The 24,355-nt window shown below is 41.9% G+C and overlaps 3 protein-coding genes across 6 annotated transcripts in view; 1 reads left to right on the top strand and 2 right to left on the bottom strand.

Moving 5' to 3' along the window:
- The window catches only part of Lin52 (lin-52 DREAM MuvB core complex component), a 97,534-nt gene extending 97,202 nt beyond the window's left edge, over positions 1-332 (bottom strand). Inside the window, exon 1 of the mRNA XM_029484447.2 lies at positions 52-332. The gene's annotated coding sequence lies outside the window, so the exon portion shown is untranslated. The remainder of the gene's footprint in view (positions 1-51) is intronic.
- On the top strand, positions 313-20,164 carry Aldh6a1 (aldehyde dehydrogenase 6 family member A1). The gene is made up of 12 exons (XM_021179611.3): positions 313-431; positions 6,778-6,837; positions 8,416-8,490; positions 8,638-8,799; positions 10,243-10,321; positions 10,816-11,118; positions 12,764-12,885; positions 13,970-14,159; positions 14,321-14,502; positions 16,831-17,010; positions 17,352-17,450; positions 18,352-20,164. The coding sequence occupies exons 1-12, from the start codon at positions 381-383 to the stop codon at positions 18,454-18,456; spliced, it is 1,608 nt and encodes a 535-aa protein (XP_021035270.1). The 5' UTR covers positions 313-380; the 3' UTR covers positions 18,457-20,164.
- The window catches only part of Bbof1 (basal body orientation factor 1), a 24,786-nt gene continuing 17,899 nt past the window's right edge, over positions 17,469-24,355 (bottom strand). For 2 of the 4 annotated variants that reach the window (XM_021179612.3, XM_021179613.3), the window contains exons 8-12: positions 23,691-24,184; positions 22,445-22,546; positions 20,835-20,909; positions 20,562-20,676; positions 17,469-17,592 (exon numbers count right to left, since the gene is read on the bottom strand). In XM_021179612.3, coding sequence (XP_021035271.1) covers positions 17,587-17,592; positions 20,562-20,676; positions 20,835-20,909; positions 22,445-22,546; positions 23,691-24,184 — 792 coding nt within the window. In that variant the 3' untranslated portion in view covers positions 17,469-17,586. The remainder of the gene's footprint in view (positions 17,593-20,561; positions 20,677-20,834; positions 20,910-22,444; positions 22,547-23,690; positions 24,185-24,355) is intronic. The other 2 variants (XM_085830540.1, XM_085830541.1) reach the window with 2 other exon arrangements.

The following is a 24,355-nucleotide window of genomic DNA, read 5'->3' as shown; positions in this document are numbered from 1 at the left end:
AGGACCTTATTTACTTTGCTTAGCAAGGGGGCGGGACCTTGGGGAGCCTACCTATAGCCAATCGGAGTTCCCGGTTAGGGGGCGTCTTCCCTGTGTGCTTAATATGCAGTACCAAGTCGAGGGGGCGTCTCCATATTTCCGCCAACAAAAATAGGATGAAGTGAGAGAAGCCCAGAACGCTTCCACCTTTGACCAATCACCTATTCCCAGGGCTGGGAATGCTGGGTGGAGTCAGAAATTCTGACAAGTGATTGGTTGTAGGAAGTGGCCCTTCCCTCCAATGGAGAGGCTCGGTCGTGTTCTGGGCGTGGCTTAGCGGTGTTGCTTCAGGGAGGCACTGGCAGCTGAGACGCAGGGGAGCTGGGCAGAGTCGGTGAGCCATGGCGGCGGCAGTGGCGGCAGCGGCAGCAATGCGGTCCCGGATCCTGCAGGCGAGTGAGGGTGGCGACGAGCGACCATGATGTTAGAAATGGGTCCTTTCCGCCCCGTCTCTAAACCATGCTTCTGCCGGACAGACTTCTTGGCCCAGCCACTTCTTTGCAGCCCCTTGTGTTCCACCAGACCCGTGCGTCCGGGCTGTCACTTCTTACTGCCTGGCCCGGAGATTCAGTCCCGGACGGTCACGCCTGCTCCCCACTCCCCTTTACTCCTGAGCCTTTTCTTTTTTAGCTTTGACCCACCCACCTCCAGTCCAGCTCAGTCCTTGCTGTCACATGCTGGCTTGCTTTCTCTTTTTTGGTTCCTCCCACGGTCTCTCTTTCACCTCTGTACCAGCCACCTCTGTGCCCCAGAAACTCCTCCTTTTGGTCGCTGTACATAGAGTACTTTCCTTTGCCAGGAGCGTCCCTTCCCCCATCCAGTCTCTATGTGAGGCAAGAGGGGATGGGAGCTCATTAGGGACATGGAACGAGGATCAGAGAAGGAACTTTGAATCTCCTAGACATGTACCCTAGGTTTTCACATCAAAAAAAGCAGCCATTTGCTAGTTTTCACAAACATTCTGGCTTTTAGTGTTTTTCCCAAGCTCTGGGCCAAGTTAAACTTTTTCAGCGGAAGTTAAACTTTTGGAGGTAAATAAGGGCATGTTGTTTTGCTAATACTGCTTCTTTCAAAGACTAAACATTCTCCCAAACAGGTGGTAGAAAATAAGAGCCTAGGAAGACACCTTCCAAAAATCAGTTCTCAAGTGCTGACATACCCTCTTCTAGGCTGCAGTTGGAACCCCACAGATGGCAGCGCAAGGGAAGTTGTAGAGTTCCAGAAGCTGCGTGCCCGCGATCCCCAGCTTTGATTATAGCTTTCCCCCCGGTGTTTGCATCTTAGCATGGACTTAGAATCTGAGGCAAGACTTGCTCTGTTTCTGGCAAGATTCATAATCCAGTATTAAGCGGCATTATCTCTTACTCATCCAGCCTGGGCATGTCTCCTGTTGCACTTTTATATAAACTTTAATTTCTTTCTGCTCGTCAGGTTTTTAGGAGATCTACTGCAGAAATGTGTGCATGTGTTTGATTCTTGGTGGAGTCCCCAAAGGTTCAGGTTTGAATGTCATTTAATGGGACAGTGTAGAGAAAGAATGAGCTGGAGGTCTTTGGAGGTTGGCGTGACCTCACTCCCCTACTTCTATTCTGGTATCTTTTCCTAGTAACAGATAGAGCATTTCCTCTCTAGGTTTTCTATTCCCAACCTCTTAAAATCCTTTATAAAAAAAAAAAAAATCTCTCCCCTCTCGTCATTACCCCATCACCATGAGTCAATGAAAATCCTGAGGTATTTTGTCTTTTGCATAAAAGCAGAATTTCTCCTTTTTTGGAAGACATACTTTTTTTTTCTTTCTAAAAACCAAATTGTAGAAACCTCTGAACTGACTTGGAAAAAGACCAGCAATAGTTCTTAAACAATTAGTTACTGTAATCTGACACTTTGATAAAGGCTAATCTATGTGTTCATGTGGTACATGTATGCAGGCCTAGTTTTTGGAGAAACAGAGGCAGGAAAATCTCTTGAGACCTTCACAACCAGCCTGAGAAGGGAATCCTCCAGAGAGCAGGAGCGGAAATGAGGAGGGCAGTTAAATAAGAGGATGAAAGGCAACATTGTATACTGACATGCCTGAAGACACTTCAATGAAACCTAGTTATCAGTCAATGTTACAAAAAAAAAAAAAACTCAACAAAAATGCTTTCTAAAATAAAACGCAAAGCTAGAGAGGTAGCTGGAAGGTCAGGAGTGCTAACTCCTCTTCAGAGGGCTGGTGTTCAGTTCCCAGCACCCACACTAGGTAGCTCACAACTGTCTCTAACTCCAGCATTAGGGGTTCTTATGCCTTCTGGTCCCCAAGGGCATCTGTATGCATATTGCATACAATCATACATACACAAAAACTAAAAAAAAAAAATAACGAAAATAACTTTATGGTTGGGGGGGTCACCACAATATGAGGAATTAAAGGGTTGTAGCATTAGGAAGGTTGAGAACCACTGTCCTAGACAGCGAAAGTGATAGGCTAGTTTATTCAAGAATTGTGCTAGTGAGCAAAACATATGAGGTCTAACTCTGTGAAAGCTACAAGGTCCTATTTCATTTTATTGGGTACACTGTCTACCAGTGTACAAGTGAAAGCACAAAACTCAACTGGTTTGGAATGCTGAAATGACCTGATCTGTACACTTTCTATCCTTAAGGGAGAACACATGAAACAGTATTAGTAACAAATTACTGCTTGGTGACTATTCATCCCTTGATTCTGCAAAACATTAACAAGTCCTCAGTCTGTTCAAGCAATTATGCTAGGGGCAGAGAACAGAATGGTCTCCTGACCTGAAGAGACACTTAATAACTAAGCAAGCTATTATCCTAGAATGTGGAATGAAAAATGGAGGCATTTGGGTGCTCAATGAACTGCATAGTTAAGTGTTTATCCCATATCTGGGGGTTGAGAGTTCCAGAGAGAGTTAACAATGAGCCAAGTAAGTGGAATGAAACCAGCAGAATGGGTCAGCATATGTACAACAAAGAAGATAAAACATGTCCAAAAGTCTTGGGCTACCCTTGGGACAAAACTGTATAATGTCTAGCTCCAGGATGGTTGGGACAGAGAGCAAGGATGAAGTAGCGAGCAAACTGTGAAGTTCAAGAAGCAAAAGTACTATGTGGCATGCTCTGAACACCAGGGACCTTAATCTTAACTGCAAGGGCAATAGAAAGCCATCAGAGGGTTTGTTGCTATTTTATGTTGTGTTGCTAAGGAACCCTGGCTCTTGTAGACACGGGCTACTTTAAGGTTGAGGTGCACTCCCAGCATGGACGGGTTCTACATATGGGAATAATATGTATCCTTGAATAGACTGAGAATTTGTTAATGTTTTGCCTAATTCCTCTTAGAAAGACCCTATTTATTTCCATTTGAAGAATAGAAACTAGATTCAGATCATGTTAGGTTAGAAACTATGAGTTTTGTTGGAAAGCCATTATTGAATTCTAAAGAAGGGACAGAGATGGTTATCGGGCTTGAAAAAGGACAGGGTGGCGAGAGGAGAGGACAGTGTGTTCAGAGACTTGTAGGAAGATAGATGCGACTTGTGCCAAGACATGTTTGGTTTACTGAGAAGCGAAAGGGAGATGATGAGGTGACTTTCAGTATGTGCCTTGGTCAGCCAGATAACTAAAGACCATTGCGCAGGTGGGTGGGCTCTAGGAAGTAAAGCCGACAGATGGGAGGAGAGCATGATCCCAAGTAGAGGTGTGAAAATAGTTATGTGGGTGTTACCTGAAGAGGAAGATTGACTGAGGACTGCAGACCTGGGCATCAGCAGGATCCAACTGCAGTTCACTGCAGTTGCTGGGATCACTTAAAGAGAATGTAAAGAATGAGAAGAAAATCTTGGGACTAAGCCTTGGGCAGTGGAGTTGATGGCCAGAAGAGGAGAATGATCCAGCAAAAGAGATAAGGAGGGGCTACAAAGAAAAAAAGGAGGGAGGGTGAGGTGAAGAAGACAGCAGGGCATCATGAGAGACAAGTGAAAGGACTTCAGGAACAGAGAGTAATTAGCCAGTCCCCTCTGCTCTGTGGTCCAGTCTAAGGAGGACTTAGGAGGAGTCATGAAGGTTAGAACTTACTCATGAAGGTTGGAGTAGATCAAAGAGCTGTTGGGAGTTAAGCAAGTGCAGATAGTTGAGAGAAGGAACTCAGGTGCAGCATCGAAGATTCAGGGTGAGGGTGAGAACCCAGGGCTCACCGGGACTTTGTGTTGCTCTCCCCAGCTCCCTGGTCCTTCCTTGTTGATCGCCATCAAAAGAACTCAAGGGAGACACTCATAGTATACATAGAAGTGAAGCACTCTGTTGGTGGAAGTGGACAATAGCCAAGGGGAGCACTATGATAAATCCCCTTCTCAGGAGGCGAGAGTGACCAGCGGTCATAGAAACCATCAGCCCAGCGTCCCTTTACATCTTTTACTGGGATATTTCTCAAGTCAACTTTTGTAATACGTTGAACATTTTTGTTTTAGAAATACAGTGTGAGATTTAACATTATTATAATTGAGCCTCCCTCCACTCCCTGATTTTTTTTTTACCCTACAAAATAACATGTTCGTCTGCCATGAGGTACCTGTACCGTTTTTAAAATAGCCTTATAAAGTGAAATTGACCCAAAATAAGATGTACATATTCCATTTGGTAAGACATACTGCCTGTGAAAGTATCACAAGATAATAAAAATATCCACTACTCCAAAAAGAACCCTCTTAACTCTCCTAACTGCTGTCCCTTTCACCCAAGGGTGCTGACAAATCTGATGATGTTAGAGATGAGCTTGGATCCCTAGCTTTATATCGATGAATCATCTAGTGTTTCAGCTCGCTGTTTTTCACCCTTGGAACAGAGTCTCACTTGGTACCTGAGAGTGGCCTGGAGTAAATGAGGCTTCAGCTTCCTGAAGGATCTCCACCCTCATCTGATACTCAACTACTGCATTATTAAAATGTTACTGCTAACATATATTCTATAAAAATCGGTCCCATTGTGATATTTTCATACATCTGCACCTTGATTATATTAACTAATGGTGGACAGTTGAGTCACTACCAAGTTTGGGGCTAATGAAAATAAAGGTGCTATGAACATTTGTATTTAAGTATGTGTGAGCATATATTTGTATTTTATTGCTATGTGATCTGCAGTTACATTGAGTATAGACAATGTTATTTATGGTTTTTTATATTTATATTAATTTACACTGTTGTCACCACTTTCTTTAGATATTATATTAAGTACTTTTAGATTTGTAGTGACTGTTTTTTTTTCAAAATATGATACAAAAGGTTCCTTAAATTAAGACTTCCTTGGAAAGCTAGGACTTGATCTTCATGATTTATTGTCTCTATAACTTTCTGTGTCTGGGGCCTTCACTGTGTAGACTCCCAGGCTAGCCTTGAGTTTGTGGTGACCTATCCACCCCAACCCTTTTTATGAAACAGGGTCTCATAAATAGCTCTGGCTGACCTGGGACTCACTTTTTAGACCAGAATGGTCTTAAATTCACAGAAGTCTGCCTGCCTCCGCCTACCAATGGGTTAGAATTAAAGGCCTGTGCCATAGCACCTGGCCTTGTCTTTTTCTTTTAAATAAAGACTATACAGCGAAAGCTGGGGTGTAGCTCAGTGATGGAATGTTTGCATACATAAGACCCTTGGTTTGATCCTTAACACCTGGGGGATAATGGGAAGGGACAGGGAGATCCAGTCTCAGTATTTCTACCTACAACTAAACTTCATTAAAAAAAAAAAAAAGATGCCAAGAATGGTGGCACACTCCTTTATTCTTAAGGCAGAGGCAAGAGGATCTTTGTGAGTTGAAAAGCCAGCATGGTCTATATATTGAGTTCCAGAACATCCAGGACTTTCTTGAGAGACACCTGTCTCAAAAAAAAAAAAAAAAAAAAAAAAAAAAAAAAAGGCATATGGCCCTAAGCATTGCATGGTGGCTTATGCTTATACTCCTATACTTAGGAGGCTAGAAGGGAATCATTGGGTTCAAGGCCAGCTTCAGCTACAGTTCCAGGAAAGCCTGGGCTATAGAGGGAGACTGTCTCAAAACAAAATTATATGGTCCTTGAGAGCAAACACTAAATCCTTTCTGTAATCACAGTAGCTATATGATATTGAGCATTATAACAGCCATTTGTCAAGTTTTATATACTTTTCTAGGCTTATTTATCAAATTGTGTTTTGTTGAAATAGAGTCTTGGAGCTGAAGAGATAGCTCAGTGGTTAAGAGCATTGACTGCTCTTCCAGAGGTCCTGAGTTGAGTTTCCAGCAACCACATGGTGGCTCATAACCATCTATATGGAATCCAATGCCCTCTTTTGCTATATCTGAAGACAGCTACAATGTACTCTTATACATAAAATAAAAAATTAACCTTAAAAAGAAAAACAAAAAGAAATAGGGTCTTGGTATATAGCCATAGCTGGCCTGAGACTCACAATGCAGACCAAGCTTATCTCCAAGTCACAGAGACCACCTGTCTGTGTCCTGAGTGCTGGGATTGAAAGTGTGTACCAAGCCGGGTGTGGTGGCGCACGCCTTTAATCCCAGCACTCGGGAGGCAGAGGCAGGCGGATTTCTGAGTTCGAGGCCAGCCTGGTCTACAAAGTGAGTTCCAGGACAGCTAGAGCTACACAGAGAAACCCTGTCTCGAAAAACCACAAAAAAAAAAAAAGAAAGTGTGTACCACTTCATCAGACATTTATCAGACACTTTTTAACCCCATAGGTTTCTTCTAAGGTAAACGCCCCATGGTACCCAGCATCCTCCTTCTCTTCGTCATCAGTGGTAAGTAACTTAGGAGCTAAAGATGGACTTCTGAGAAAGAATCCGGTGTAATTTTCAAGCTGATTGTGATCAAAATGTGACTTTTAGTTTTGTGGGGTTTATTTTTTTTTTTATTTAAATTTCTATTTTATGTGTTTATTGGTGTTTTACCTGCATGTCCTGCAGAGGCCAGGAGAGGGCGTCCTGGAGCTGGTTACAGGTGGTTGTGCATGGATACTGGGAATTGAACCTGGCTCCTCTGGAAGAGCTCCCAGTGCTCTTAACCACGGAGACATCTCTCCAGCCCCTTGTTTTGTGTTTTTTAAAAATAGGTCTCATTATGTAGCCCTGGCTTGTCTTAACTCATGTAGATCAGGCTAGCCTTCAACTCCTACCTGTGCAAATGCTCAACAGATAAACAGATGTGTGCCACTGTGTCAATTCCCCTGCAGGCTTTACAGCTGACAGGGAAAAAAAAACCATCAGAAGGAGGTAAGAATGAAACTTGACTCAGTCTGACTTTCTTGTAACCAGCACTATACCAAGACTTATAAAGTCTGGCCCAGATCATTTTACTGTAGTCATATTTAAATAAAGCACATTTGTGGGGGGAAAAAAAAAGTATTCAGATAACAATTAACTCAGTCCTAAGTGTACAGCAGTTTAAGCCATGTTTACATTGGGATTCTTTACAAAGTGCATCTTGCTTCTTTCACAAGAATGGATACTGTTGACTCAGAGATAGTGCCCAAGAGTTTGGGTGTATCAAGCTTGACCGAGACAAACCTAACTCCTGTGGGCGTCAGGATTGGCCTGCAGCTAAGATAACATAGAAGTCACGTAGGCTGTTATAAAATACAAATGAGACTACTCAGAAGAGTGGGCTTTATGGCTTAAAAGCAATGCTCAAGATTTAGGAGGAAAGGGTGTAGGATAAGTTAAAGAGTGAATTCTGGGAGACACAGGCAGAACCTGTCTCATCAGACACCAAAGGACCCCCAGGTTGTAATGCTCCAGCATTCCTGGCATTCCAGGAAGAGCAGCTACACACCTCATTCCGTTGAGAGGTAAGCTGTGTGTTTAGCATTCCTGGCTTTTCCAGTGCTTGTCTGTGTGCACAAGTCCTTTTCAGTCCTCTACATGCCACGATGCCCAGAAAACATCTTATCTTGGTTTTCTTATCAGAAACTATATCTATTATGTTTTAAACAGTTTCTGTGTTGCAAATGTTCTTTATAATTTTTAATGGCTGCATAATATTCCATCAGGTGTAGATAATTTAAGCTTTCTCAAATAACTTTTAGTGTGCTTCAGTTTTTTCAGTATTGTGAAATAAGTGTTTTTATGCAGTTTTAAAATTCTTTTAGATTATTTCGATTTACTAGCCGTGTCATAAGGTATATGCACTTCCATTGCTACTGGAAGTTTAAATTTTTGGTGGGAAAGGGGCTAGAGAGAAAGCTCAGCAATTAGATCCAAGTATCCACCGGAACTCTTTCTTTACAAGAGAAAGAGAAGCAAAATAATTAACTTAAGTTCTTTTTTTTTTCTTTTTCTTTTTTTCTTTCTTTGCCTCTGTGTATATATGTTTTTCTCTAGCCAACTGTAAAGCTCTTCATTGATGGAAAATTTGTTGAATCCAAAAGTGACAAATGGATTGACATCCACAACCCAGTAAGCAAAACTTTGGGGGGACTTAAACCTGCTAACCTAGAATTTTTGGGAGCAAGGGGCAAAGTGGGGGCTCGGAGCTCACCCAAAAAGCACAATGTTGCTGCTGTGGAAGTGAGGCATTGGTAAAGTGTGTTGGCTTCTTTTCAGGCCACCAATGAGGTTGTTGGTAGGGTTCCTCAGTCCACCAAAGCTGAGATGGATGCAGCCGTTGAATCCTGCAAACGTGCTTTCCCTGCGTGGGCAGACACATCTATTTTAAGCCGGCAGCAGGTCTTGCTTCGTTATCAGCAGCTCATTAAAGAGAACCTGGTAAGAAATTTGGATAGTCTCCTAGCCTGTTTCCTAGGGTATGTTGGTCACCTCTTCAGAGCCTTGTTCAGCTGTCCTCACTAACTCTACAATGTGGAAGGACATTGGTCAGGACCCTTCGCCTCATCCGAGTTCTCCCTCAGCTCTGTTCTTCCTTGGAGGAAAATGGGAGCAGGATGTAGAGCTCAGTGGTAGACTTTGTGCTTAGTTAGGGTTTCATTGCTGTGAAGAAACACCATGACCAAGGCAGCTCTTAGAAGGGACAATATTTAATTGGGGATGTGTCTTAGTCAGGGTTTCTATTCCTGCACAAACATCATGACCAAGAAGCAAGTTAGGGAGGAAAGGGTTTATTCACCTTACACTTCCATACTGCTGTTCATCATCAAAGGAAGTCAGGACTGGAACTCAAGCAGGCCAGGAAGTAGGAGCTAATGCAGAGGCCATGGAGGGATGTTCTTTACTGGCTTGCTTCACCTGGCTTGCTCAGCCTGCTCTCTTATAAAACCCAAGACTACCAGTCCAGGGATGGCATCACCCACAAGGGGCCCTCCCCCTTGATCACTAGTTGAGAAAATTCCTCACAGCTGGATCTCATGGAAGCACTTCCCCAACTGAAGCTCCTTTCTCTGCGATAATTCCAGCCTGTGTCAAGTTGACACACAAAACCAGCCAGTACAGGGTGGCTTATAGTTTCAGAGGTTTCTATTCATTATCATCATGTCTGCAGTCTGTAGGCAGACATGGTACTGGTAGAGGAGATTTCTACATCTTGGTCCAAAGGCAGCCAGGAGAAGTCTGTCTTCAGCAGACAGCCAGGAAGAAGGTCTCTTCCATTGTGGGCAGAGCTTAAGAATAGGACCTCTTGGCCCTATGAAGGCTTGATGATGCCTCACTGTAGGGAAATCGAAGGCAGGGAGGTGGGAGTGGGTGGGTGGGTGGAGGAACACCCTCATCGAAGCAGGGGGAGGGAGGATGTGATTGGGTGTTTCCGGGAGGGAGGGAAACAGGAAAACAGGGAAAGGGGATAACATTTGAAATGTAAATAAATGTCCAATTAAAAAAAAAGAATAGAACCTCAAAGCCCAACCCTACAGTGACTCACTTCCTCCTAGAAGGCCACATCTACTCCAACAAGGTCACACCTCGTAATAGTGCCACTTCCCATGGGCCAAGCGTATTCAAACCATCACAGTGAACATGAGCAAAACCCTGGATTCAGCCAGACATGGTGGTTCATGCCTGTAATCCCAGCACTTAGGAGATGGAGGTAGAAAGATCAGGAGTCAAGGCCAGCCTCAAATACAAAATGGGTTTGAGGCTAGTCGGAGCTACATGAGATCTAGTCTCAAAACATGAAGTATATCCCCAACATCAAGCAAGCAAGTAAGTAAATAAAGGAACATCCTTAGATTCGTTTCTATTTATATGTTTTCTTTCTAGAAAGAAATTGCCAGGTTAATCACATTGGAACAAGGGAAGACTCTTGCTGATGCTGAAGGAGATGTATTCCGAGGCCTTCGTAAGCTGGGAGCCCCTCACTGGACTTGTGGGAGAGATCAAAAGAATATGGGAGGCAGACCCCACACTGGGAAGGTGGATTCTTTGTGTAGATTTTGCTCTCGTGATATATATATTTCATCTTTTAAGGTAGAGGCTCACTGGCTGCTTTGGAACTATGTAGCCAAGGCTGGCTCTGACCTACAGTCCTCCTACCTCAGCCTCCCATGTGCTAGGATTTTAAGTTGTGTACTACCATGCCCAGCAATACCTTTTAACATAATTTTAAGGCAATATTGGTCAGGTACTTTTGAGACTAAGCACAAATATTTCAGAATATATATGCATCTTAATATCTTTTTTACCCCCTCAGAGAATCTGAGGAACATGGAAGGACAAATCGCTGTCAGTGGCATGACCCCACCCCTGATTGTCAGGATCGAATGGAGTGTGACAAAGCTAAGTAGTATTTAGCATGGAAAGGTGGTGACCTCACTGATGTCTTTTCTCTTCCAGAGGTGGTTGAGCATGCCTGTAGTGTGACATCCCTCATGCTGGGAGAGACCATGCCATCTATCACCAAAGACATGGACCTTTATTCCTACCGTCTGCCTCTGGGGGTGTGTGCAGGCATTGCACCATTTAATTTTCCTGCCATGATCCCCCTTTGGATGTTTCCCATGGCTATGGTTTGTGGAAATACTTTCCTAATGAAACCATCAGAGCGAGTACCTGGAGCAACTATGCTCCTTGCTAAGTTGCTTCAGGATTCTGGTGCCCCTGACGGAACCCTGAACATTATCCATGGACAACACGATGGTAACTCTTTTATATGACTACTGAATCTGACTCCCAAAGAAACGAAGGGGTTAAAAATTGATTGGGATTTTTTTTAAAGATGTATTTATTATTATTATATATAAGTACACTGTAGCTGTCTTCAGATGCACCAGAAGAAGGCGTCAGATCTCATTACGGATGGTTGTGAGCCACCATGTGGTTGCTGGGACTTGAACTCGGGACCTTCGGAAGAGCAGTCGGTGCTCTTAACCACTGAGCCATCTCTCCAGCCCTTGATTGAGATTTTTAATGTTTATTTAAGGTGCATGTGACTCTGTGTGTCCGCCATATGTGCGTGGGTACCCACGGAGGCCAGAAAAGGGTATTGGAGCTCCTGAAACTGAGGCTACAGTTGGTTGTGAGGTGTACAGTGTGGGTGCTGGGAACTGAATTCATATCCTCTGGGAGAGTGGGAAGCATCCCTAACCCACTGAGCCATCTCTCCAGTTCTGTGATTGGGTATTTTAGGATGAAGGATTTATTAATAGTGACCTTCACGCTTGAAGATCACACGTCTTAACCATCTTGCCATCTGGGTGAGCAGAAGTAACAATAGGGAGTAGCCATGTTGCTTACTCTAGTCCACACGGTGGAACACCTTGAAAGATGAAAGTTTATGTTCTCCTTTAATGTCTCAACAACCCTTTAAGGCAGGTGCTTTAGCATCTTACAGATAAGAAGATAAAGGCAGTGTGCAATTAAGTAGTTTGTTTTAAGTAACGATGCGTTACAATTTCCCTAGTTGTAACAGGAAGTAGGGAAGTTAGGATCGTCTTTCCTGGAGGGCTGGCTCTTACTCTTCCCTATCACCTCTTGTGTGAGGTGTAAATATCTGAGAATCTGAGATATAACGTATTCTTAAAGATAAAATAAAAAGGTCAAGTTTTGAAAGAATGTTATTGTATTTGAGGAAATTGAAGTTGTAGGTTTTATGGCTTGTCTAAAGGGATCAGCGTGTAAAGGCACCTGACACACAAGCCTGGTCCCTAGGACTCACATACAGATGGGAGAAAAGAGCCAGTGCCACACAGCTGTTCTTTGTTGCACTTGTAACACACACATAATGAAAATACAGTTTAAAGAAATTATGGCCGGGTGTGGTGGCGCACGCCTTTAATCCCAGCACTTGGGAGGCAGAGGCAGGTGGATTTCTGAGTTCGAGGCCAGCCTGGTCTACAAAGTGAGTTCCAGGACAGCCAGAGCTATACAGAGAAACCCTGTCTTGAAAAAAACCAAAAAAAAAAAAAAAAAAAGAAATTATGGCTTTCAGAGATTAGAATTGTAAATTCTGGAATACTAAGGAGAATAAACAAGTTAAATACCATTTGTAGTTTAATGACAGGTGTGGTGGCCCATATTTGTTAGGCAGAAGCAGGTGGGTCTCTTGTGAGTTTGGGACCAGCCTAGTCTAGTGAGCTCAAGGCCACCCAGGGCTACATAGTGAGACCCTGTTTCAAAAACAAAACAAATTATAATTTAAGAGAAAAAAAGAGTACACCAAAGTGAGATTTCCATGCAGAAATGTGTGAATGTTCGTTTACAATGAGGAGGAAGGAGAAATTTGCTGTTGTTAAGCCTGTGGGCTATTAATTCTTTGTGGTAATCATTTCTTTTCTTTTCAAAGCTGTAAACTTTATTTGCGATCATCCAGACATCAAGGCAATCAGCTTTGTGGGATCCAACCAGGCAGGAGAGTACATCTTCGAAAGAGGATCAAGAAATGGCAAGAGGGTTCAAGCCAATATGGTGACTTCTCATCCCTTTAGCTCTCAAACTTGGCTATGTGTGTATGTAAGACCTAGAGACTGTCCTGCAGTAGACAGGCCACTCATCCCATGTCTCAGAAAGACCAGTGTTGGTCATTTCATCCTGATTGTCTTCTCCCTGAGTCTCTGAACCTTGTGACATTTTGTTATAATTATCTTTCATCATATACAATAGATCTTGGTGACAAAGGGCACAGTCCTCCTCAAAACTGTTACTAAATCCTTTCGTCTTTAAGTAAGTATTACTAGCCAAATTTTCACTTTCTTGACCTTATTTATTGCTTCTTTAAAAAAGTGTCCTCTATTAGTGATATGGCTTTAAAATATTGTAGAGAGCCAGGTGGCCCACACCTTTAATCCCAGTGAGGCAGAAGCAGGCAGATCTCTGAGTTCAAAAGCAGCCTAATTTACAGAGTGAATTCTAGGACAGCAAGGGCTACACAGGGAAACCCTGTCTTGAAAAAACAAACAAACAAACAAACAAAAAATAATTAAAAAAGAAAACAGATAAAGAGCTGGTTATCCCTAAGATTATTTCATCTTTACCATGACCAGTTTGTTTGTTAAGGAGTTGGAAAGGGTTAGTCAACAGAGGGTACTTTCTCATATGTCCTCATACAATACCTGGATTACTTTTGTATTCTATTAGTTTTTCAACCTGTCAATTTGAAAGTAGCTGGGTCTTCCCCTGCCGACCATGTTAATAGTTTTGATTTAAATAAATACATATCAGCTTCTCAAGGAGATTAAAGAAACATGGAACCGTTTAGTAGTGCTTAAACGTCAGCAGTAGTAAAAAATAATCTCTGGCCTGTGCTATAGAGTGAGTTCAATACTATCTTTGACAACTCAGTGAGACTGTCTCAAAATAAAAGACCGATATTTGCCTGGCATGCATGAGGCCGAGGTTTAATTCCCAAGACTTCAAAAGTTAAAACTTAAAAAAAATAACAAAAGATGGATTTTCGTTCTATAAGTTCTCATACATCAGAATCTTGGCTTAATTTTGTTGGTTTAAGTGAATTTAGCTAAGGAGGACGTGTGTACTTTCTGTGTTTCTTTAGGGAGCCAAAAACCATGGAGTAGTCATGCCAGATGCCAATAAGGAAAATACCCTCAACCAGCTGGTTGGGGCAGCATTTGGAGCTGCTGGACAGCGCTGCATGGCTCTTTCAACAGCCATCCTTGTCGGGGAAGCTAAGAAGTGGCTGCCAGAACTGGTAGATCGGGCCAAAAATCTGCGAGTCAATGCAGGTAGCCTTTGCTTTTGAGGCACTAAATTCTTTCTTGGCCTTGCTGGAGAGGGGCGGTTCTGTTCCTAGTATTACCGCTCCTTAATTCTTCTCTCCATTCAAACCTATCTCAGCAGTCAAGTTTTATGCTAAAATCCTTAGACACTTCTTCTTGGTTTATAGGAGACCAGCCTGGAGCTGATCTTGGCCCCCTGATCACCCCCCAGGCCAAAGAGAGAGTCTGCAATCTGATCGATAGCGGAACAAAAGAGGGAGCTTCCATCCTTCTGGATGGGCGAAGAATTAAAGTCAAGGGCTATGAAAATGGTAACTTTGTCGGACCAACCATCATCTCTAATGTTAAGGTAAACAACTCGGAATTACTTCACAAACACAAGAGCTAAGAACACCGTTAGAGCTACGAAATCTCACTCCTCTCTAAGTGAAGATATTTAAGATCGTAACTCTTGCCAGGACTGCTCAGTTATTCTGTCTGGAAACTAAATAAATCTCTCTCTGGCTTCCAACCAGAGCTCTTTTCACTATGTGGCACATGTCCTGACTTGCTTTCTATCCCTTGATAAAATTGACCAAAAGCAACTTTAGGAGAAAAGGGGTCTATCTGGTTTGTTTTGTTTTGCTTTGATTACAGTTAGCCACTGAGGGAGGAGGGCAGGGCAGGAACATGCAGGCGGAAACTGAAGCAGAGACCACGGGGGAAGGCTGTTTACTGACTTGTTCCCTATGGCTGGTTCACCTTGCTTTTTTATATAACTCTGAACCACTTGCCCAGTGATGGCACTACCCACAGTGGGCTGGACCCTCTCTCACCAATCATTCGGAAAATACCACACAGATCTGCCCACATGCCAATCGGAAGGAGGCCAGTTAAGGTTCCTTCTTCCCAGAGGACTGGGATATATCAAGATGACACAAATTAACCACTACAATAGACTTTTCATGGAAAGCTAAATATTCTCAGCTTTGAAAAAATACAATTTCTGTCACAACCATTCTGGTGTATAGTATAAAATCAACCACAAATACATAGCTGTATTCCAGTAAAAAAAAAAAAATCTTATTTATGGACACACATTTGAATATTATGTCATGAAATAGTCTTCTGAATTTTTTCCTAACCATTAAAAAAAAAAGGTAGAAACTATTCTTAGCTTGTGGACTGTGTAACAACAGGCATATTTGGCCCATAAACAGCAATTAAAACCCTAGTCACTGGGGGCTAGAGAGATGGCTCAGCAGTTAAGGGCACTGGCTGCTATTCTAGAAGACCAGGGTTCAATTCCCAGCACCCACATGGAGGCTCACAACTGTGTAACTCCAGTTCCAGAGGATCTGACAGCCTCACACAGACATACGTGCAGGTAAACCAATGTACATAAGATAAAAATAAATCATTTTTTAAAATTATAATGAACTAAAACCCTTGTCTTACACTTCTGTTTCCTACTTGTTCACTTGTCCCAATCAGTATAGTAACCACCCAGTATTTATTGACTACCTTCCTCTGTGCCCTGTTATCAGACTGAAACAAAAGAAATCGTGTGTTAATTTTTTTTTTTTTTAATCAAACAAAGTGTGACAGTCTTCAGCTAACGTTCATGACTAATTGGGGCAGGCTTTTTGTTGTATGTCCTTACTACATACCCCTGAAAGATCATGGGTTGGAGTTTCTTGTTTCTGAACTGCAGAGGAAAACTTATTGTCAACAAACACAGCTGGCTAGGTGCTGAGGTCAAGGGTGCCCTGAATGTTTAAGAAGGCCCAATGTCAAAATTGGAGATTTACTTAGAAACAAAGGTGTAGCAGGTCTTTCCCTGACCAATTATATTAGTGAGAGGAGGCCTGTGATTGGACAGGGCAAAGGGAGGTGGAGCTGAGTTGCAGAGACAGAGTAGGAGGAGAACAACCGTGGCTGCGGACATTTACCTGCGTGGCATTTTCCAGCTGCAACTAGCTGTGATTTCACAAGGTTAGAAATATTGGAATAAAGCTTTTAGCATTATCAGTTGGCTCTGAAATTATTTGTATTGTCATCTTATAAATTGTAATTCTATTGAAAGATAAATCTGATACGTTAATTAAGCTTTAAGAGTCTTCATTCTACTGGGTAGTTAGGTGTTGAGATGGCCGACTGTGGGGTGTGTGGGGCATTTTGTGGTAGCAAGAGGAACTGGGGGGGGGTATGGAGAGATGTCCCTGAGGGAACCCTGTGGCCCAGCGTGGCATGGAGAGTTGGCGGGTTCATTTTTAATATTCCCCACAACACAAAGGAGTGAGTGAGAGTGGATTGTTTTGTTACAGAGTGTTTAGCAAGAAGTTTCTAGAGAAGTTCTGGTATACTTAATATGCGTTTGGTTCATAAAAATGACTCGTCATGTAACCCTCAGTAAAACTGTAATGAAACAAGTTGTACAGGAGCTGGTGCCGGGCCTTGAACGTGAAATAGAAAAGCAAAGAACTGAAAAGCAAAGAGTGCAAGGATTCCAAGTGATTTAGATGGTGGTAGCTCAAAAGGTTTCTACCTTTTGGATAGAAATAAGAGAAGATAAAAGATCACTAGCATGAAAGCAGCTTTTGGTGACAATGGGTAGTGACTTGGAATGCCAAAAGCATAAAATACTCAATTAAAAGAAGCGGACTTCTTTCTTTTCTGGCTCTGTCTCTCCTGACAGCCAAGTATGACTTGTTACAAAGAGGAGATATTTGGTCCAGTTCTTGTGGTTTTGGAGACAGAGACACTGGATGAAGCAATCAAGATTGTAAATGACAACCCATATGGAAATGGAACTGCCATCTTCACCACCAACGGAGCCACCGCCCGCAAATATGCTCACATGGTGGATGTGGGACAGGTCTGTGACTAGGACTTTTAGATTCTTACAGCTGTTTCTGAAGAGGAGACGATAAACAATGATCAGTCAACTACAGCTTGTTTGAACACTGCCCCTTTAATTACCCACAATTCCCCATCTCTTCCTCAGGAATAAAAGTTCTTAGGGTAGAGCACAGGTGCAAGATGACTACTTAAAATTGATATCTCCCCCCCCCCAAAAATAAAACCCAAGCCAAACAAAATCTAAAAATCAAAGCAAAAATAAAATGACTCTCTGTTGCCTTTGTGCTCCTACAGGACACTGTGTTCGAGTCCTTTGAGGGGTACTCTGGAACACTGATGTGTGTTTGTTCTCTTTAGGTGGGTGTGAATGTCCCCATTCCAGTGCCTTTGCCGATGTTTTCCTTCACTGGCTCTCGCTCTTCCTTCAGGGGAGACACCAATTTCTATGGCAAACAGGTAACCTTTGAGCTGGAATTCTCTTTTTTTTTTTTTTTTTTTTGAGAAACTGTCTTGAACATATTCAGAGCAAGATTACATACAGAAGGGTCTTCTTGCATCTACTGTGGAGTCATCTGCTGTGCTGTTCTACTTCCTAGGCCTCAAAAAAAAAAAAATTAAAAGTTAACAAAATTTTACCAAATGTGTCTTCATGAGTAGTTCAAGACAATAGGTTTAGAGGAAAAAGCATCCTGCAATCTAATCCTTTCCATGGGTCCTGAGAGTCTGAACCAGGTCCTAATGGTCATGTGGTAACTGCTTTATCCACAAACGCATTTCCGAAGATTGATTGATGTTTTTAGAGAGACATGGTCTCATGTATCCTCAGATGGTCTCCTGCCCACTGCGTAGCCAGGCATGACCTTTACCTCTTGATCCTCGTGCATCTTATATATTATACATTTATAACTTATACTTGATTACATATAATTAAATATGTAATCTATACTATGTATGTAAATTATATATTCAATTATATGTGATTAAATGTATATGTATACACACACACACACATTTTGGCCTACATGTATGTCTGTACACCATGGAGTGACTGATGCTCTAAAAGGACAGAAGAAGGTGTTGGAGCCCCTGGAACTGGAGTTACATGGTTGTAGCTGCCATGTGGCTACTGGCAATAAAGCCTTGGTCCTCTGCTAGAGGAACAGCAGCTTTTGCTAGTGTAACCACCTCTCTACCCTCATAAATGGTTGTGTATACATCTCATGAACAACAGTGGGTTCTGCTGCACCAATTACTCAGATAGGAGTATGGGTGCTGCTCACAGCACCACCGTCAACAGCTAATTTGAAAAGAGGAAGTATACGCTGACTCTCTTTTTCTCTGTGATTTTTTTTTAAAGGGCATCCAGTTTTACACGCAATTAAAGACTATCACGTCTCAGTGGAAAGAAGAAGATGCTACGCTTTCCTCCCCTGCTGTAGTCATGCCTACCATGGGGCGTTAGAAACAAGTTCTTCAAGACTCAGTCCAGCCTGAGTAATTTCCCATCGCTCTTGGCGGCCTTCATGTGCCATCTTTGCTCAAAACAGATCCATGAGAATGGAATATATTGCAACTAAATTCTTTCTCAGAACTCTCAATCCCTTCAAAGTTGTAGGGAGTGCAAGATAACACTAATACCAGGCCTTCATTGTTTTCCATATGTCTCCACAGTTTTTGAGGTAATTGTTGTTAAGTGTGAAGTGTTTGCCTAGAATTCGAGCTTAGAACTGTCTTCTAACTATTCCTTTCTGAACGAGAGGAATGTCAATGTAGGGACAGATCTTCCAATCACTGAAACAGTTCATCCTCTAGTTGAGCCTCAAATGCAGCCCTCCACCGGTCCCCACACTAACATGTAACCTAGTTTTACATATCTTAGCATTGTGACGACTGCTCTCTGCTCAATGCCACTTTCTTCTGTGTGATTCATGGCCACTGTTTAATTCTATCATTGTCCATGTTCTTGTGTCTTAAATACTTCTCAAGGATACCTCAGGATGAAGTGACAAGTTAGCTTTTAGTTACATGTGCCATTCTTCATGCTTTGCCTCAACAACCATTAAATCAGTACTCCAGCCATTAATGCAGATGCAAATAGATCCTTAGATAAAATCTTTTCACAAATGATTTTTTAACCCAGAGATCAAAGGATCTCCCATCATGAAAGTGGATATACTCTTGCCTTAAGTAGGCTTAACCTGTTATTTGCCAAGTTTTGTTATTCTTCTTTTGGCAGTATTTCTCATTAGTTGATACTTTTTAATGAAAGAACTCTTCATATAGAATAATTGATTAGGCTACTAGAAACATCAAAGTTTCATGCTTTGACAGTATTCAGTCACCTTATTCAACTTAACCAGTTATTCAGCTGCCTTTAAGCCTGCTTCTCTGATAATCTAACCCTGAAGTCAGAAGAGACTGATGTGCTGCACAGAACAGTTTGTCTGTCTGACCTGGCTGAAGCCTGACTTTCTAAACTAGATGGCTATGGGTTCTGCTTGATCTTTAGTGCTTAGTGAGGTGTGGCGCTGTCATTGTTGTGCTCTGTTCTGTACAGCCATGTGTGGACAGTGCTGCTCCAGTCCATTGTGGGTTTGGTGAGTTAAAATAAAAGGTGGTAAAAAAAACCTGGACATTCCCTACTCTTTGGATCTAAGATTATTAAAGTAACCACAGCCCTGGCAGAATCCAGAGCTTCAGTCACTTTAACAAAACACAACTCTGATTTTCTTTCGTTTTCCATCCTAAAGCTAAGTAGACATTTATACTTTGTGACTGCGATGCATTTTGTTTTCTTATAAAACACAGTTCACATTAATCCAACAATTTTGGGCTGGGTTGAAAAGTGGTTATTATCTAAATCCAAGTAGAATTTAATCACAGACTCCTAATATTCTCCTTAGATATAAAGGAAGTTACTTTTAGAAATTACAACTAATCCGAATTGTGTTATTTCTAATCATAATCAACAGATTTGACCAGCTACTTGTGCTCAAAAGGGTTTCTTGTTTCTTAGATGCAACTTATATTTGGTTGCATTTGGGTTAATATCATTAAACGAGAAAACCAGCGTTTTCCCTTTTTGTCCTTATATGTCTTTGCTGAATTTTGTGAGCTTCTATACTGATTATGAATAACAAAGCACAAATAAAAAAGCCTTAGGAAAAATACAGTATTGAAAAAAGTGGTCTTTTCCTTCTTTAGTTCTCTAGGTTACAGTGGTTTGTGCTTGTGCTTGGGGCCAGACTTATATGGACCTATATAAAAGATAGGATGGAGGGTGACTTCACAAGTGAGGGCATTTGCCTTAGTCTGCACAAAGGCTCACTCCACAGCACTGGAAACAGTGATAGCGCAGTGCACATCTGACAGAGCTGCCTATTCCACAAGTCATCTACAGGCTCTCGCCAGTTATTTAATATGCCTTATTAGTATGGACATTGTTATAACATTGCCTATGATCATCCCTGAGAGCTCTTTGGGTAGTAGAGAACCACGAACTAGCAAGACATCACATAGTGAAAGCTAACAGTCATATATTGTTTGATTAGAGAGCAGATTCCTTACTATGTCAGAGTCCTGTAATCCTTGAGGAATAACACCAGGTGACACCATTCTATTGGAGTCTGATACTGGCGCTTGCTGGGTGATAAAGGTTTGATCTAGAAGGTTATTTTCATCCCTATAATAAAGGAAAAAGTAGTGTTTCAACAGTCATGTGTAGACTTTGGTTCAGAACAACAGACTTGCTATATCATTTCCACTTAGCTAAGCTATAAAATATTCACAAAGGGCACTGTGGTCAGACTCTTACTCATAACTCTGGCCGGAGAATCTTACCCAGTTTCTTTCATTTCTCCGCTGCCATAAATAATATGGTCTGGAACAGGAGGCTTAGAACTCTGACTGTATTTCCTGTGGTAGATAAATATCAATGAACAAATGAGGCAATGTGTCCCTGTGCCTTCCTACCCTTAAAATGATGAGTTGCATTTCAGTTGGATAGGATTTCTATTTTCAGAATGCGTCTTATCAACACAGATGCGATAAGGAATTGAATATAACTGTTTAAAGTTCAAACGTGTTGAATTCAAGAAACAAGTCTTTCTGGAGACAATCACAATAAAGGTATTCATGGGCAATGCTTGCTAGTGGAAGGCAAGGCTGAATGAGAGATGTGATCAAGACACCTAGAGAAGTCCCCGTCCCACAACAGAACTTCATGGAATGAGGAGGATAGGCCACTGGGTGAGAGTGCTTGCAGTACAAGCAGGAAGACATGAGCTCCAACCTAGCATTTGAAGGAGAATACAGGCAGGTCCTGGGAACTAAAAACAAGACAAAGAAAGAGCGTATGTCAAGTGTTGTTCTGCAATAGAGCCACCTCTGGTTCAATGTGTAGCCTAGGATGACCCTGGACCCCTTCCCCCTCTGCAGATAAGAGGAATTATATAAAGGGCTGAGAGGCCTGGATTGGCGGAATCTGTCTTCATTGTGAAGGTCAAAAAAGTTCCTGACAAAGAAAAAGCTTGAGCTAATTTTCAAGGTTAACAGAAAGGGGAGAGCTACCGAGGAAGGCTCTTGGTGCTATGCTGTCTGCACGGCAGCCACACCACATACACCTGCACACGTGTAACACAGGACTTACAGGACATAGAAAAGTTAGCCAGCGGAGACAGGCCCAGCATAAAGTGTGGGGTCAATAAACAGGAAATAGACTAGAACTGACTTCACTATTTTGAATAAGTTTATAGAGGTAAAAAAAAACAAACACATGCTGACTTCTCAAAAAGTCACATATGTCAATCCTGAACTTGACTTCAAGCAAGTGCTGATGAAAACAGCATAAACCTAGTCAAATGATGGAAACATTATTCTAATAAACATGAAAGCATCCTTAGTAACCTCTAATAGTGCTGAAGTGATGGCCTAAGTCATTTATTTTAGCTGTTTTTGATTACACTCCCCGGACTTAGGTCAATTAACGAATATTCTGCTGTTGAATTTACAGTTGTACATAAACCACTATGAGCTTTTACCAAGTTCCTAAGTATTATTCTCACGTGAAAGGTGGAGGAAGACCAGGACTTCAAGGCTAGCCTCAACGAGACAGTGAGCTAGAAGCCAACCTGAACTACATGAGCCTCTGCTGCAAAATAAACAAGTCAAACAAATATCAGCCTAAAATAATTTGCTCATCTTTGCAAACCAACACAAGCTCAAGAGTTAAGTGTCCCCAAAGGTGCCACACGATCAGCTGATTGATTGATCGGTGATCCTTTTGCTTCCATATTCATTTGTTCATCTCCCAGTCTCTGTCTAAAAGTTGCAACGGCTGGACAAGTAACTAAGGACTTTAATGTGTTGTCTTTAATAACAGTACAGTCACTGCTCCTGTGCAGCTTCTAGGTTTGACAACCTGATATTTCATTACAAAAATGAGAAATTACCTAGCAGCAAAACCATTCATTTTTGCAAAGAGCAATCTTAAGACCTTTTCCTTCTGCTCCCAGGTCAAATCTCTAATATCCACATTTTTTTGAGTAGTTGGCCTGAAGAATTTCAAAGAAAAAGAAAAGAAAGGTAAAAAAATGTGATCAAAGTAAACTTATCTTCTTCTAAAGATATAGAAATTTCCTATTCCATAACCAGATATGTAATGATTTCAAAGCAAGCGTCACATTACAAACCATACAATCTGAGAAAGACTATCGGCATGCTAGTCAATCCAGAATGTTCTGTGGGCTGAGATGAAGTGAGAGACACAACACAATGTGCTGTGACCTGGATGGGCGGTTTGCAGGGGCAGATCACTAGAAACCAAGTGCCATGGAGAAGCCAAGTGCACCGGATAGGCTGAGCTGCTGCAGACACTGCACTTGTTCATAGTGCATGGAAATCTCTGGAGAGTTTGGACATTTTGAGAATTCTGATTGAGTGATACAGAGGTCACTAGAGAATGCTCTCCAGTCCACAGAAGATGTCTGCATGACAGTCATTAAGAATTATTGCATTGATTTTTAAAAAGTTGTTACCTATTAATTTTATCTCAGAATAGTAAAGGAACACCATAAAATATCTAGAAGGGTATAATTGAAAATGTTTAACCTGGACTTAGTCAAGTTTTTTCAGCAAATTTCCAATTTATAAGAACTAAGAAAAAGAAAGTAAGAGACATTACAATGATATCTTATGGGACAAAATAATAGTCACCTCAACAGATTCCTGCCATGGCTACCAAGAATACATATTAAGTCTTTTTTTGTTGTTGTTGTTGTTGCTTTTTTGAGACAGGGTTTCTCTGTGTAGCCCTGGCTGTCCTGGATCTCACTCTGTAGACCAGGCTGGCCTCGAACTCAGAAATCCACCTGCCTCTGCCTCCCAAGTGCTGGGATTAAAGGCATGTGCCACCACGCCCAGTTTACATACTAAGTCTTACACACTATGCCAAGCATGGGGACTACAAAGTTAAGTCAATTCCTGTTCTCAAGTAGCTTATTAATAATCTATGCAACAATCTCAGTTTGTTCTTTTTTTAGAGAAAGAAGACATGTTAAGGCAGGCTCACTCTGTAGCCCAGCCCAGGGGTTTGTGTCTGCCCTGTGCTATGGCATGAGCCACCACAACCTGCTGAGCTCTTATTTTTTTTAAAGAATATGAAAACAAGGACACGAAAAGGCAATACATTATTAGTACCATTTTTCAGCCTCCAAGAGATCCTGGTTCACACTATTGGTACTTTGTTCTTTGCCATCAAAGGTCCTGATTCTGGGATATTCTGTTTTTCCCGCACATGCTGCTCTCATTTTTAAATTGAAAGCAGCTTGTGCTATCTGCTTATAATGCTTCCTGCTGTCCAGAATCTGTTGCTTCACTTCGTAGAGAGCATCTAGAAAGAACTGTTCCACTTCTGTCCTCTCATCCAGTATGTTCTTAGCCAGCCTCTTCACTCGGTTCATCTCCTTGTCCTTCATCTGAAGAAGTTGTTGCAGCTTGTCAATCTCTACCAAGCCTGCTTGGTTCTCTATGATTGCCTTTTGCTGCAGTTTCAACACTTCAGCCTCAAACTCTGTGGTCATGTAGGCCAGAGCGTTCTCCAAGCTTACCACCTTCTTCTGGAGAGTTTGGATTTGTGATTTCTGCTGGGTGAGTTGCATAATCTTTTCCTTAACCAACAGATCATTGATTTCCTTAAAAACAGGAAAGGGAGTTTTTTTTTTCTTTAAATATCCTGGAATTTAAAGTCTCTCAATAATTTCTGTTACCTATGGGGATCTGAGCTTCATGTCAGGTGGAAGCAATTATTTTAAAATCTCTGTGGACAGAAAAAGTAGCCAATACATATCCTTGGGTCCTTGACT

This window comes from Mus caroli, unplaced genomic scaffold (assembly GCF_978045245.1).
Source record: "Mus caroli unplaced genomic scaffold, Mus_caroli_1 scaffold_14, whole genome shotgun sequence".
NCBI lineage: Eukaryota > Metazoa > Chordata > Mammalia > Rodentia > Muridae > Mus > Mus caroli.
The sequence above is the reverse complement of the archived record's forward strand: the minus strand, read 5'-3'. Positions and strand labels throughout refer to the sequence as shown.

Bases quoted from the DNA above. Each gene is read 5' to 3' on its own strand.
- Aldh6a1 (XM_021179611.3), top strand. From the start codon at position 381: ATGGCGGCGGCAGTGGCGGCAGCGGCAGCAATGCGGTCCCGGATCCTG. The intron at 10,322-10,815 runs GTAAGCTGGGAG...TTTCTCTTCCAG, and splicing joins AGATGTATTCCGAGGCCTTC to AGGTGGTTGAGCATGCCTGT. The intron at 17,011-17,351 runs GTCTGTGACTAG...TGTTCTCTTTAG, and splicing joins ACATGGTGGATGTGGGACAG to GTGGGTGTGAATGTCCCCAT.